Raw genomic sequence first — 16,313 nt, forward strand, 5'->3', positions numbered from 1 at the left:
GGGGAGACGTATTCTCTCCTACACACCGTTCTCTATGTTTAGTCTTTCGGCTGAATAAATAAAATAATAATAAAGGGACAAAAGTAAAAGAAGAGAGTGTAGAGAGAGAAACGGAGTGTGCAGAAAGAGAAACGGGAGTGTGTGGATTTCATTTCCTTTCTTCATGCATGAAAAATATTAGTTACCTTGCTTGACGAAGGGTTTGCAGGACTTACACCATGCTTGAAGCCTTTGACTCTGCTGCCTGCAGGAAACAAATAATTAAATAAATAAACACACACACACACACACACACACACAACACACACACACACACACACACACATATATATATATATATAATACTCATTGTAAACCTAATTAACTGGTAGTCCGATAACACATATATATTATATTAACATATGCTCAGACCTGAAGAAATGTCGAAAAGGAGTAAGAGAATGACAACAAAGGTTTTGATACTACGATCCATGCTGAATGCGATGTCAGAATGGCACGCTAAGATTTGAGGAGGAAGAGGGTTGTGCTAGCTAGCTTTTATATTGTTGGTAAAGGAGATGCATCGATCCATCACTATTTTCATGGTGCAACTGCAACTTACTCAATAGTGGTGATCCATTTCTTTCCCAGCCATTACAAAGTCAACCACACTAACTTCTCTTGTGTAATTATGCCCTAAAGTTTTAATTAAGATACCAAATCAGATATGGACTTATCCAAAAAGTTTAATAATTTATCGACAAAAACAAAATTGATTCTTGCATGCATGGCTTAACCTTCACATTTTCTCTTGTTGCTTTTACTGGTAGGATATATTGCGTCACTCGATCTATATTTTGGTATTTTTCAAACCTTTGTTTCTATTTTCTTTTCCTTTTTACCAAGCTCCATGCAACGGGGAGGTGCCACTTGGGTTGCAAAAACTTACTTTTGCTATTGATATGCTAATTATAATATTTGAAAAATGGACTACAACTTTGTTAATGTAAATAACTATTTGAAGATGTTATTGGCAGGGTCGTCATTCGCACTCATTCCTAGTGTTCAAACCCCCTTCGAGCGCTTCTCGAGCCTTCTCTTTCTTTCCTCGAGTAATGTTTGAACACTCCTTGAATGGTTAAAATTCTCAAATTATATTCTTAGAATCTTAAGTAAGCTAGTCTCTAACGTGTCGAAATTTTGACCAATTTTCAAACTTTCAATTACTATTAGATTAGTAACCGTTGCTTTTCATCTATTTTCTTGCTCATCAACTGAAGTTTCCAACTTATGAACTATTGCCAAAGCATTTAAAGGGCTAGATTACACGCACCTTAATTTGGGATTCGCACTGAAAACATCCTGGTTACAGTAAATGTACATCGAATCAATAGCTTACAGTAAAGGTGCATTCAATCAATCATTCTATAGGTGGACAATAATTTCAAAGATTTGATTGAGTGAGTGACCCTTTGAACTATGCAGTATGCACAATCAGAAGAACAGCTGAAACAGTTTGCCTTGATTTCCACTATGGGAGGCTTGAAAGCACTCTTGGAAAAAGCACTTTCATATGCATCTATATAGGTGCATCCATGGCCATTGACCCCCCTTTTTAGTAGTATATGCACGTGTGCCCTTCTTTAGCTTAATTTGTCCTATTTTCAACTTTTCTGCAGATCATACATCATAAAATTATTGTTCATCTTGCATGCTTACAACTTTTATCACAAGTAACAATAATTCTCCACATATATGTGTATATTTCTTCCTATACCTTGCAGTTGCATGATAGCTTTTCTCTTTCTTCTGTCACAGTTCATATTGTACAGTAATAAACAGACTGCATTTTCTCAAGGTCCCAATTAGGAGAGAAAAGGAATGATCTAAAAATGCAGAGATCCACTTCATTTTGCTTGCTATATATCAGAATCAAATGATGATATTTTAATATGTCTTCTCTCATTTTAAAGTGGACCGTACAACTCTCAACTGAACCATCTCTTTCGATCATTGTTTACTAAAAAGACGGTCACTGTTAAACCCCACCCTCAATTATTTGTAAATTTTACATTTCCCCTAAAGTTTATGTAATTTTTACAATTTCGTCCCCGGGGCGTGTCAGTCACGGGTTTGAGCCTTGGCGCAATAGAAATTTTTTAATTTTTTTTTTGTGACCAAAATGTCACAGGTTCGAGTCATAAAAACAGTCTATTTGCAAAGTAAGGGTAAGGCCATTTCCACGAACCCCCTCCCGATCCTCACAAAGCGGGGAAATTGTTGGCTTGGGATCACCCTTTTTAAAAAGACGTCACATGATATTAATTATCATTATAGTCAAATTATAACATGTAAATTTTCTTTTTATTAAACATGTATTCATCTTGATTATAATACGTGAAACACACCACATAATTTGTGTTTCCTTTATCTATAAAAATTCCTCCTCTCTTTCCCCCAGAAACTAGCACCAATCACCACACTGTTCTCTGTCGGCAGCACAATATGTGAATCAAATTCTCGATGTTTGATGATGAATATCAAACAGAAGAGCCAACTTTTTTCATAGCTGACTTTGTTGATTCAATCAATTTGGATGAAGTCACGTCGCTACAAAGGTGGGTGACGAGAGTGCTATATCAATATGCATGCTTCTGCTGTCTGAGATAAATAAAGGGCGACAAAGAGAAGAGATTCATGAGTCCTTCTCCTGCTTTTTTCCATCAGATTCAGATGACCAACACTTGTCCTAAACATATTTCATGATGGGGGGCAGTGGGCCTGAAGAATGTAAATCATCCCTCTTGTGCTGTGGAATATGCCAGCTACATCAACATGTATTCATGTTGAAATGCAAGAGTTGATAACCACCATACAATTAATATGTGCACCAAATCTATATGTGATGCATATTTGAGGAGTGTTAGGTCAATCGTGCACATGCACTTGCAGGCGGTACTTACGATGATTTGATTGTTCTTGCTCTATGAGTAATTTACATATAAAAGACAAGATTCATTGATCTTAGCATTGTTTTTTTTATTATTATTGTCTACCATTGTGGCACAGAATATCACAAAATAAGATATTATGACAAATAAATGAAACAATTTCATATACGTTGAGGTCTAGAATTTAAAATTTAGCGTTTACTAAACTTTTATACCTTTTGAAGTTTGGAGTATTTACAAAATAGGTCATGAAGTTTTAGTTTTCTCATTTGCATTGTAAGGTATTGAATTGTATCAGTTTATACATGTGGTCGGAGTGGTTGTCGGATCCATCGTATAATTGATGACATGGTGAGTACCATATCCTTATTCGTGTTAACTTGTAGGTCATATTTGCACCAAATTGACAAAATAACTTTTCAATTTAATAGAGGATTAGATGTTCAAGGAGACAAAACGTATAAATTGATACAATTTCAAAACATCAGACTGCAATATGAAAAAATTAGAACTGCATGACCCATTATAAAAATCACCTCAAAACTTAAGGGGGTAAAATGAAGTTAGCTCTAAAGTTTATTTATTCTCCTCTCTAACTCTTTTTATATTTACACCAATTTTTTGTACCCTTTGAACCATTGGTTAAAGCATGATGTGTGCATCACTAATTTTTTGAAAATAAGTCATAACATGTGAATAAAACGTTCTTAAAAAGAGTGAATAAAAAAGCTATAAGCATTTTGCCTTTAGAGCTCATGGGGGAAACAGAAACACTTTGCAATACAAATGATATCATCGATAGCTATTTCGTTTTTAGTATTTAGTTTTTATTGAGAAAAGTATATGAAGAACATACGAGATATCGCAAGGTGGTGAGAGCGGGGAAAAATAGTTTTCATTTTTCTTTCCTCGTATACTTCTTGTACAATTTACATTTCAATCGGAGGCCACGCAGGTTCGAGCATTTTGGCCCCAACAAAAATTAACACCTTAAACTCTGAAATTTCACGATAAATATCAGCTTTAAGTAGAAAAAAGATTTTTATTGTTTGAATTACAGTTGAGCTAACGATAGGCCAACCATTCTTAAAATATGAGGAAGGCAATGATGCTATTACAAATTTACAACACAATGTATCAACTCTCTGCAGAAGAACTGTAATTAACAGAATTACCGACGGGAAACTGACGCATTACTACGTATTCACATCAAACGCGGAACAGGGGGTGTAAGAATATAACATTTGTTATGAATGATGTAAGTGGTCGACAATCGGTCCCTAACAATATGCAGAAGCCATTCCAAATTTCGCAACATCTGAAAGGGAAGTGGGAGACCGACGTGTATCAGGCATTGCATCAACTTCTAGCTTGGCTCGAAAGGCGTTGGCATCAGACATTTGCCTCACAAAACGAGTAAAATGGACCCAGTTATGAAATTCGAACATGTTCTTGTCCATCCTCACAAAGTTGAACGAAAAAGAGGGTTTTTCTAGACCAGATGAGTAATACTTTGACATCCTTACCACCTGTTGAAGCGATTGGCTGTCCAATCTGGCTGCAGAAGTTTCACCTTCCAAGGGTATATCACATACCCTAGCAGCTGAGAGCAGCTGTCTGAGAAGGCTTTCCGGGCTGCTGACTGCGTTCATCTTCCTCTCTTCCACATCTTGCAATTCAAAACATGAGCAGCACAAAGTAAAGCCGTACTTTGCCAACATGCGAACAATTGGTAAGTATCCGTCTCTTGTTGAAGTATTGAAATAGCCAGCTGTTAACTCTGATGGGTGAGATTTAGTGCGATAATGCCAGTGCATCCCAGCTAATTTTACTGATGTACTAGCCTCTGTACCCCGGAAAATGGTCTCGGCTTCCCTGCATATCCTTTCTCCATGCAGAAGCAGCATTCCCGAGTACCATTCAAGAAAAAATGTACCATATGATGTATTCCAGGATCCATCATCACTTCTGAAGAACTCTGTCAGTTCAGGATCCTGCATCAAATTGGCAGCACCAATAGGGCCCCCATTTCCCCATTCGGGAATCCCAATCTCTCTTGCACATGCATTGAGAGATGCAAGCATATACTGGCCAGAAAATTAAAGAGAAAACTGAATCAATACAGGGGAAAATAATACGATTATCAGGTCAAATGAGTAGCAACGACGGTCACTAGTGCATCCTCATTCAGGCATAGACAGAAATCCAAGTATTAGCTAGTAAATGAAGTTTAGCATTCCCTCCTACCTTGTCATAACACTGAAACTCTCCAAGCTCACGAGATCGCCAAGCCCATGTTAACTTCTGGGTAGGGCAGGAAGGGTATCTTAATTCACCAGCAGGACCCATCCCAACTTGAATTCCCTGCAAGAGGAGATTGCTTAATTTAACTTTTGAGGATTATACAAATATGACTACAGCCTTGATGTGCTCAACCATTCACTTCGTATTATCTTACTGTTATGACAAGACCGAAAAAAGGTCTAAAAGTGTCTCTGAAGTTCCTCATAAAATCTGCATATGCTTGGACTGGTGAACGTCCCCGCAGAACAGGAAGCATATCACACCCGAGAGAAAGGTATTCCACATTTCTTCTTCCAAATCTGTCCGAATATACTAAATCTGGATCCCTATCAATCTCCTCCAGTACCCACAGAGGAAGAGGAATCCTTCAGTGCACAAAAGGACAAGATTCAGCATGCAAGTAGGTTATAAACTAGCCAACAGAACATTCATGAAAAAAGCGGCTAATGGCAGTGGCCCAACTCAATCTCTAAAAAATCACTCACCTCATAAGTTGTAAATGATATGTAAGAAGCAAATAAAGTTCGGTGAAACAGCACAACAAAATGCCAGAGAAGGTACATCAGCCAACTGGTCTTAATTGCTACCTTTAAGTCTCGAGCTATATCTCAAAGTTCCACGAAGATCAAGCAATCTGTGCCCATGTAAGTAATAATTCATTTGATCCAAATACGAGGACACTCAAGATATCTCCGAATATCTAAAGACTAGAACGAATATCACCTGCGAATTGTTTACAATACTATGGACTTTAGACTTTAATTGGTATATCTCAATCTTCAAACGATTACAACCAATGAATCCGCCTTAGATCATTTATTATCTCAAATCTTCAAACAATTACAACCAATGAATCCGCTTTAGATCATTTATTATCGCGGAGACAAAATCTATAAGGATTAAAAGAAAATCGCTGCAGATTTTCCTGGAACCAATGAATCCTTATAGGGTGACAAACCATTCATTTCATATTTCAAGTTCAAAATTTGCAGTATACCCAATCCTCAAAAAACACAATTGGCCAAAACAAACAATACAATACATAATTATACTGTTTAATTGTTGTATTTAAGATTCCAAACAGCAAGCAAATTAATCCCATTAAAAAAATACATATCCAATACAAATAAAGAAAACGGAGTAAATAAAGACCAATTAGTCATATAAATAACACGATTAAATTAAATTAATTGAAACCTGAGAAAACAAATACAAAACTAACCAATGAGAGTCCTCCGGCCCAGTGCCGCACTGATGAAACGCCAAGACGGCCCGAACCTTCAACCCGCAGCGTCGAGCCAGAGATACGATCTCCAAGTAGCCTTCCCAATTGTAAAGCATAGGCTGATCCCTCTCCACCAGGCCCCACCACACCTCCATGACCACGCCTTCCACTCCGGCCGCGGCGAGGGCCTTCAACGACTGAACCATGGCCTTGGGCCTCCGGACTGCGCCCCGTGACCCCACGGAATCCACAGGCAGCGTGACGAACACCGGCGATCCTCTCCGGCGACGCTGCTGCGAGAAGCCGTGGAAGAGCTCGTACTGGAGGTCGCCGTTGTCCGGCGAGACCGAGCCGCCGGCAGCGGAAGATATGGACGAGTTGAGCCGAGCGGAAAGGGCAAGCCGGCGAGTTAGGGGGTGAGGCTTGGGTCGGTGAGCGCGGGAGAAAATGGAAGGGATGCGAGTGAAGGTGGAGGGAGGCTCGGTACGGGTGCGGCAGAAGGAGGCGGAGAAGGTCGGAGGGGATGGAGATGCGATCGCCATTGATGGAGGCTCAGGCCTTCGGGAATCGAAAAATGGTGGTGTGTGGTGGTTTTTTTGGGAGAAACGAATGAGCGAAGGAGAGACGGTGACGGAAATTGCGTTTGCGGTGCGAACGCGTACGCGGGTGTAGGTACACACTCGCACGTCCCACAGCCAGGGCTCGAGAGGGGAGAGGGAGAGAGAGAGAGAGAGATACTACCAAATTATAGCATTTTCGGGGAATATGGGCTTTTGTTATTAGGCCCATTTGTTTCTTATCGCCTATGCCGACATGCCTATACTATCCAAGCCCATTTGTTTCTTATCGCCTATGCCGACATGCGTATAATATCCAAGCACCGATCTAACTGGAAGTATCCATACGTAAATATATGAAAATGTTGATGAATATATTGATATCAGTTGTCTTTGATAAAAATTATGGAAATTTATAATGGTATGAGTATACCAACTCATTCATATTAGGTCGAAACTAAAGAAAATTTTCTTTAAAATTTTTCAAAAGTTTGAAATCTACAATAAGTTTCAGCAAATTTTAGGTAGTTAATCGGTGAATATCGTCGATATTCAATGTTTTCCTATACCTCGCTATTTTGACGAAACTATCGACAATTTTGTAGATATTTTAAGCATTGGTTGATGTTGTAATTTGGTTTTTTGATAACTAACAAAAATTGCAGTGTCACAAACTCACGTGTTATAATATAAATAGACGATAAATAAAGAAGATTTACTGTTTGGGTATCAACGTAGAGGGCTTATATAAGACTAATTTATTATCAACGTGGCATTCCGACCCCTATATATAATGTTATGTGTAGATTCTTTCTAAAAGACATTACATTATTGAACGAAAACATCGTGACAGTAAATCTATTTTATGTAAGTTGCTCTTCAAAAGTTGAGCAAACAAGTAATTGGCAGTTTGGCATATTCGGGCATTGTAAATTCACCAAGTCACTTGGAATTATACTTTTATTGTACCTAAATTTAAATTTTCGGCCGAATTGAGTTTCGGTAGTTTTGGCCCAGTAGTGTGATGTTTGGACCCGACTTTGTATCGTCAGCTTATGATAGAGAAGTTGTTAAGATAACTTCCAATTTTTTTTTTGACAGATAATATAATATTATAATGATTTAATCGTTGTAATTATCAATTAATGGTATACTGGAATTATTTTGACATTTTCCTATGCAAGATACTTGGATAAAATCTGGAAGCATCAAATGGTATAATTCTGGTGTAGATGCCAGACTTGTGGCCAGAGAATGCTGAAATGTCTTTGTGAGTCTTTTTGACTTCTGAAAAAAATGGATAACCGTGACTTGCCACCAGTTGTCCTCTTAAAAAAAAAAAGAATTTGGTCTTTTATGCAACCAGATTCTTTATGCATGGATGCTCTGTTAATTAGGAAGGAGAGAATGAGATAAAGTTCCAAGAGGCATGGTGCAATCGAAATTGCTTCTCAAGCTTATCATCCAAAGCATATTCAGCCTTATAAATAAGTGATTTGCAACGTAGAGAGGCCCTTCAACTCAAATAATAACTTAAATACTCTACGCGAAATCTTTTCACCGTGAGAAAAATATTAATTATCGTAAGCCTCTCATCAACATACTTTCAGTTTGGATTAGCAGTACTGTGCTCAACCAACAACACGTTTAGTGTGGATTATCACCACTGGAGCCGTAGAATTAAGTGATCGAGGAGCAACTTCAGTTTGAATTAACAACACTACTTATGTTTTGTTTGCTTATCTATCCAAGTCACAATTGACAAAAAGTTTACAATTCTTTCACCCAAATAGGTCACTTCATCAGCTTTCCAGGGAAGTGATATGTTCAATGATTGGTTACTCCCAAGTGCACTTCAGAGTTCGACATACAAACGGTCAAACGACATTCAAGATAAAGACACTCACTTCCTTTGAGTATTTTTGCTCTTATAGCTTGATACCGATTCGGCACACCTATATTTCACAAATATAGGTGAAGCTGCCGAACTTGGTGCCATAGTTAACTGAATAACCTTGTCTTCAAGTTCTAAAACCCTGAGCCGAGAGGGTTCCTTCATCAGCCATAATTGCTTAGTGCAAAAGTCAGCAACGTATTCGACATTACACCACTACATTGATTAATTTAATTAGCTCACTAAAAGTATGTAATTTGCTCACTAGTTGCTCAGTCTGAGCGCCACCTTTGCATCTGAGTTTTTATTGATAATAACCAAAATTTAACACTCAATTTCATAAATGTCACTTTTTATAAAATCTTTCAAAAATAACAGAAAATCCACTTAAATAGACTTAAATACCCTCCAAATTAATTTAAAAAAAAAACATAAACTAAATTCAATGAGAAAAAAGTCAAAGTTAGCCAAGAACCAACAACCATGAGCATAAGATCTACACAACCCTCATATTGTTCCCATCTTCCTTGTCGTAACCACTGGCAACAAATTACTCCCAGCAATGAAAGTACCATTAAAAGCCTTTCTCATGGGTACAAGTCCTTGGGGGCAATCACTCTTTCGAAGCAGCATCCCGAGCACCCAAGCTTCAACAACAATGGCAACAATAGGGATCAATTCGTGGCAAGAGGTAAGAGCAAGAAGACGAATCACACTGTGCTCAAGTCCGATGATATCTATCTCAAGCTTCTCGTCAAGCTGTACTGTTTTCTTGTCTGGAAGACTGGAAGCAAGGAGATTGCGAAGGCTAGGATTGAGAAGCCAAGAGGAGAGTGCTTGACATTTGATCAGCTTGCTTTAAGAGCACGATTAGGTCAGAACATGGTTCTCCTCAGAGGTCCTAAGAATTCTCGTGAAGTAGTGAAGCACTTCAGTCCAGCTCCTGGTGTGCCACACAACCACACTAAACCTTATGTGCGGTCCAAGGGATGGAAGTTTGAGAAGGCTAGAGGAAAGAGGAACAGCAAGGAGTTAGGATTGAAAATGCTATTTTTGGAATCCATTTTTGCTTTAGAGTTTAAGCCGGTTAGGATTGATCTTTCATAAACTTGCAAAAGTTTGATATTACCAACTTCGCTAGCAGCCTCGCACTTTGAACAACAATGCCGAGGAGATTTATTAAAGTGTTTTGGCTTCTTTATGTAAATGAGTTTTGAGGGTATTTAGATCTATTCACATGAGTTTTCTGTTATATTTGAAAGTGTTTATAAAAAGTGACATTTATGAAATTAGATGTTAAATTTTAGCTATTAATGATAAATACTCCATGCATCTTCTAGGGTCAACAACTTCACTTTCCAAAATTTGAACTAAGTCCCATATTTAATCCTCACGCCTTTTATTTCATCAAGTTTCTCACTTGATGGCAATTGAGGTAATTTGATCCGAGTTCGCAATTTTGGCATTTTACATCAATCCACCTTTTCGAAGCCCTCCTTTCTAACCAATAAAAAAGAAGTAAAATAAAATCAAATTGGGCTGCAGTATTACTTCCATAGACTTGCATCGGAAGATATTAAGAAGGTCTAAGGTCTAATTTCAAAGACCATTTAACGAATCTATCTTTGACAAGATCAAAGCAACAAGACAGCCCGGATCCGACGAAAATAGAAACACAAAGCTTTACAAAATCCAATCCCAGGCCATAAAAAAGCAGCAGAAGAAGAACTTTCATATGAACAAAATGCATGAGATTTAACATTTGACTTGAGAAATTTTCCTGTGAGTACAACAATATGACTTAAATATGACTAAAATATGCATGAATCTTGCCCAAATATTATGCGGACCTCGCCGATCCTACATAACACGCGAGTATACAGGGCTACAAAACTCTATGACAACTTGACGTATGATGTAACAATGCAACAAGGACTTTCAGACACCAAATTCCGGTGAAGAACGGAGAAGGCCAAAGATCCAGACACTTTACAGAACTGCTGCTCAAAACCTTTACCACCATCGACTTCAGACGGAACAGCTATTCTCCCGGCATACAGAAGACAGCAGCGGTGGGGGCATGATGGGGTAACTTTTTATATCTCATTTCTCCGATACCATTGGACCAGTTTCTGTTTTCTATTCATCTTTTTCTGCCAAGATAGCAGAGACACAGAAGTCATCACCGCCAACTTCCTCCGATGCAATGCAAGCAAAATATAATTAAAAAATAAGACGAAAAAACTGACTCCCCGATGCTGATTTGGTATACTGACTGCCATTGACGCAAACGTATCAGCCCAAAAATGGTGATGACCTGACTCTCATGATATGCAATCCCAGACCCCGACTCATGACACCCAAATGCATGTACGAACGAGAATATGCTAAGCAGCAGTCGCCTCAAAAGTTAGTTGCCCGACTGATAGCGATCTTAACCCATTCTGCAGATTCCTTTATCGAAGGATCATCTGACATAAGACATTCATTTAGGAACTCTTTGGCTGACATAGATTGCAGAATTAGCGGACCGACAGCACTACCCAGCGTATCAGCGAGATCTCCAAGTAGCCCAATGGCAGTCTTTATCACCAGATCATCCCTGAAAAAGCAAACAAAAAATCCAGAAATAAATACCAGAAACTAATATGAGGCGGAAGCAAAAGAAAACAATTATAAACGAAAGGTTCCAGAAGGTCTTACATGTCCTTCTCTATGTATAAACTATCCAAGAACTGGAGAACATGAGGTGCATACGGCATCAACAATTGGGTCTTTGGGGAGCCCTTAAATCCTTGCAAGATACCAGAGTACGCCTCCATAATTCCATTTCTCAATGTATTTGTGTACTCTATCATATCATCATCGACACCTGATGTATGGGTAGATAGCTCTGCGGCACTCTGAAGCATGGGCATAGCATACATCAAATACTTCTCAAAATTCTCCCCAATTGCCAAAGCTAGGTCACCAAAGCATGAAAATATGGGAGGTTTCACTGATCGGTGCAACTGGTTGCTGGACAAATCCTTGAGGAGCTGGGTCATTATCCCATCACAATAAGGTAATACTTTATCCTCCAAAGCCCTGCATACATCCCCCACCACACCAACGGTGATGGCGCAAACCTGATAGTCCTCAAAATTCTGGAGACCCATTTCCAAATATTTATAAAACTCGGTCATGTACTTGGCAAAATCAGAGCCTGTTGAGTAGACAAGAGCTCCAATGGCAAGCATGGCCTCCTCATGAGCTGTCGCACTTTTACTGGCAAATACTCTCAAGAACAGACCCATCAACTGGTCAGCATACTGCATGAAGACATATTTTGTTGGTTCAGATGACCCTAGCTTCTGTATGATGACCTGCAAGCAACCGCAAAGAAGGCCTTGTAATTCATTCTGCTTCTCCCTCTCATCAGCTGAAAGCTTTTGCGCCTCAAGAGTCTGGTGGAGTTCCATCATTATGACAGGAACTAATTGCATCACCAATGGAGCAGTCTCATCAGTGGAACATCTTACAACTTCATTCAGAGCCTCATAAGCTGCAGTTCGCAAGCGGGATTCGCCAGCATCTTCTCGGTGAGTAACATCCAGAAGGGCCTGGGCTATCTCCTGGAAAAAGGAAGTCAGAGGGGAGGAGGAAGGTTCTGCATCCTCAAAACCCTGGGCCAGAAAATAGAGTGCACCACAAGCTTTCTCAGCCACATTTGGAACATCCTTCATGCTCTGAAGAAGAACTGTGATAATCTGTTGGCAATTCGCTTGGGTTATTATGGGTGTCTCCAAAGTTGACCCATGAAGAAATTCAAAAATTCTTCCAAGAGTCCAACCAGTAGTGTCCTTCACATGGTTATTTGGATCATTCGTCAAAGCATTTAGCATGAAACTCAGAGCAACATTGACAAGAGGCATGAGCTTGTCAGGGGATGGACCTTCCAAAATTGAACCAAATGCGTAAGTGGCTGCCTCCCTCTGCCTCCAATCTGGCTTTGTAATATTCTCCTCAATAAATGGCATTACAAGTGGAACAACATCATCTCCAACTGTCCGTGCTACCAAGCCCAAGCAAGTTCCACCAGCCATTGCAACATTCCAGGCCACTTCATCCTGATCCTGATCCTCTTCTTGCTTAAGAAGAGTCTCCAATAATAAAGGAATTAGGGCAGGAAGTGCTTGCTTGATAAAGTAAAAGCATGGAATAGAAGAATCCCCAGAAAAATCCCCCCCATATTCTTCTAATATGTCAATCTCCTCGTCGCAGATTGAACTCCAAAACTCAATGGCTTGAAGTGCAACAGGTTCCTCATCTTCCTTCACAGCCTTAGCAGTGATGCTAAATATATCTTGGATGTACGGAGCCAACTTCTCATAATAGGTTGAAGATATAGAAACCAAACACTCGAAGGCTGCCTGTCGAATCTTCACTTCAGGGGAAAGAGTAGCCTCACATACAACTCTTACTATGTAGTCACGCTCCATATCATTGGAGAAATTTGCCTGAGCAAAACCCAAAGCGTTATGCAAAGCTCTAGTGGCAGCAAGCCTGACATCATTGTTAGTCTCGGTAGAGTTCATGCCCTGAACTACAGCAGTAAGCATTTTATTCACTTGCTCTTGCTCTATAACATCTGGGGATACTTCCTCGCATATGTACCCAAGAGTTTCAAGAGTTGCCTGTCTGGTATGAGCTGGAAGTTGATTATTATTTGACAATAGAGCTTCTATCAGTTCAGGCCACTGTTTGAGTGGCAACTCAATCCCGGCAAGCTTTGCAACAACTTGAGATGCAGTTGACCGAGCATCATGGGCAGGAGAAGAAAGGGTCTTTAACAAACAAGCTCTGATCTGGGCCTTCACAGATGGGTCTAAGGACAACCATCTTTGTCCGAGCTCAAACTTCCTATGTTGTTCTTTGGCATCCAAAGCATTCTTGAGGATCAAGCCCGCTAGTTTACGACTCTCAACAGGCTTCTCATCATTGGCCAATTCTCCAGCAAGAGAGAGCAAGAAACTTGGAAGATTTTGTTCTTGAAACTGTCTGAGGCTATCTTCTGCATGCTTGCGTACATTCCCATCAACTGCTTGTGCATTTAAAAGTATTTGGGTAACTTCCATCGCCATTTGAATCTGTAATCAATAATCCAATCAAATTATTAATGACACCAAAACAAATTGTAATCATATATGCACCACGTAGAACTAAACTTTGTTAAGTTCTATAAATATATCTTATAAATCACGTTTAGGGAGAAGGCATATGCTGCTATGCCCTAACCAAGTAGCACTGAACATTATGGAACTCTTTACATAAACCATTTTTGTTATCCAACGAAGAAAAGGCATTTCAGGCAAATGAAATAAACCTTGAATCAACCAACAAATCATCTTGTCTATGATTCAACTAGCAGTTCAAATCATACAATTAGTACAAATATCAAACGCATAGAGGTATCAGGACAACTCAGAGGAACAGAGCTTTAAGAGAGAGGGTATCAGGACATTCGGCACACAACTCAGTGATAGAAAGTAATCCTGATAATCCAAAATATATCACAGAGTATCCCCAGCTTATTTATCAGAACTATTACCGAGTGACAGACAATAATCCTATGCATCCATTAATCACCCCTACTCACAACACCCAAGTAAAAATTTGAACGCATTCCATATTACAACAAAATTAGGAAAAAAAATCACTCAACGACAATTAGAAGAAAAAAACCTCCTTTACTAATCCACATAAAACCCTAGTTTTGATAACCGAAACTAGCAACTTATCAAGCATATAATTCTCCTTGTTATCTATTCCCAAAACGCTTCCCAACTTAGCAACACGAAACTAGTAAAGCAGTCTACAGTGTACATAATTTGAATTGATCAGACACAAACAGCCTAATTCTAAGATCAAAATTAACAGAACAAGCAGAAAACAATTGCAAATCTCGGATCAAAGATTTCATATCTGAGCGAGAAAACTGTAATCACTAATCAGAAAACACAAAAATGCAAATAAACATTACACAAAAGAGAGGATCGAAATTCAAACTTACTAACCCCCTTCACTAAACCTCATAAAAACCTAGTTTCGCTAGCCGAAACGAAAACACAACCAAAAACTTATCAAGCATAACATTTCTCTTTGTTAACTATTCCGAAAAAGCTTCCCAACTGAGCGGAAACGAAAAAGTAATAGCATCATACGGTGCACACTGAGCACGGATAACTTTCAAAACCCTAAAAACAATCGGATATTCAAAATTATGGACTCCTCCACTTTTCCCCAAACAACATTTGAATTTCAATAACAAAAAAGTTACAAAATTACTGATTGATTCTAATACAAAGAATTAACAGAATAAGCAAACAACTAATCCAAATCTCGGATCAAAGATTTCAGATCACAGCGAGAAAACTGGAATCGGAAAACGCAGAAGTGCCACTAAATGTACACAAAAATGGAGGATCGAAATTCGAACTTACTCCGAGTTGGTGGGTGGACTCGGTGAGAGAGCGATCAAGTGATCAATCCGAGTCGAAGACCGAGTTGACGGAAGAAGAAGACGGAGGAGGAGAGCAGAAGCGCGGCGACTCTGAAAACCCTAGCAGAGTGTGGGAACAAAAGCAAATATGCCAATATTGTAAAAGCTGGGATTTGCGAAAAACAACGATATCTTGTTTTTATGATTTCTCCAGGGTTTCCACGCGGGGTCTTCGGCGAGTGTGAGCGTCTGGTTTAAGAAGGAGGGAGAAGGGGATTGGAGGCGAGGCGGTTTGGTGGGGCCACGGGTTTTGGCGAGGATGGGCTTGGGCTGGCCGTGGTTTGATTGGGCGTGGTTCGTACGTTATTGTGGGACGTGTGGGATTGGTTGTCACTGTATTATTTAGCACCGTTATTATTACAGTTGTTTATTTAATTTTGTATGGGGTTTGATCCGCTGAAAGGCGCTAATGAAAGGCGCTAATCAGTGTTTGCTAAAAAAATTCATTTTGTATGTTTCAAAAAAAAAAAAAAAATCATTTTGTAATTTACATGTTGTATTCTCACATTTGTGTTCAACTGCAATTTATACATTGTATTTAAACATGAGAAATGCTAAGGAGTAATGAGACTCTCTCTGTCACCTACCATTTAAACGTCAATTCTCATGCTAATCAGTTTTTTAGGCTTTCATTGTGCCAAGATGTGAATGTTTTCAATGATGACTTTCGACTTCCACGGAGTCACTCATTGCACAACAATAATATCAATGACGGACTTAGAGTCGTTCTCCACTTGCACTTCTTCGTAATTTCATTTATCAGCAAAGTTTTTAAAATGTTACCTCATGTTTAGTTTTTGTCTTTGAACTCTTCATATTCGTTTCTCTCATTCTCTAACGTAACTTATACATTGCATGAATG

At 39.1% G+C, this 16,313-nt stretch overlaps 3 protein-coding genes across 3 annotated transcripts; 1 reads left to right on the forward strand and 2 right to left on the reverse strand.

Moving 5' to 3' along the window:
• Positions 1-3,952: 3,952 nt before the first annotated feature.
• On the reverse strand, positions 3,953-7,224 carry LOC103400673 (beta-amylase 1, chloroplastic-like). Its single transcript, XM_008339340.4, has 4 exons — positions 6,457-7,224; positions 5,389-5,599; positions 5,178-5,294; positions 3,953-5,017 (listed from the first exon to the last, which is right to left on the reverse strand). Exons 1-4 carry the CDS (start codon positions 6,999-7,001, stop codon positions 4,211-4,213), a joined length of 1,680 nt encoding a protein of 559 aa, XP_008337562.1. The 5' UTR covers positions 7,002-7,224; the 3' UTR covers positions 3,953-4,210.
• Positions 7,225-9,393: 2,169 nt separating this feature from the next.
• On the forward strand, positions 9,394-10,017 carry LOC103424995 (large ribosomal subunit protein eL18y-like). Its single transcript, XM_029104198.2, has one exon. It carries the CDS (start codon positions 9,394-9,396, stop codon positions 10,015-10,017), a length of 624 nt encoding a protein of 207 aa, XP_028960031.2.
• A 622-nt stretch (positions 10,018-10,639) lies between these two features.
• Positions 10,640-15,638, reverse strand: LOC103424979 (importin subunit beta-1-like). The gene is made up of 3 exons (XM_008363065.4): positions 15,393-15,638; positions 11,614-14,039; positions 10,640-11,512 (listed from the first exon to the last, which is right to left on the reverse strand). Exons 2-3 carry the CDS (start codon positions 14,031-14,033, stop codon positions 11,314-11,316), a joined length of 2,619 nt encoding a protein of 872 aa, XP_008361287.3. The 5' UTR covers positions 14,034-14,039; positions 15,393-15,638; the 3' UTR covers positions 10,640-11,313.
• Positions 15,639-16,313: the final 675 nt, after the last annotated feature.

This window comes from Malus domestica, chromosome 06, assembly GCF_042453785.1.
Source record: "Malus domestica chromosome 06, GDT2T_hap1".
NCBI lineage: Eukaryota > Viridiplantae > Streptophyta > Magnoliopsida > Rosales > Rosaceae > Malus > Malus domestica.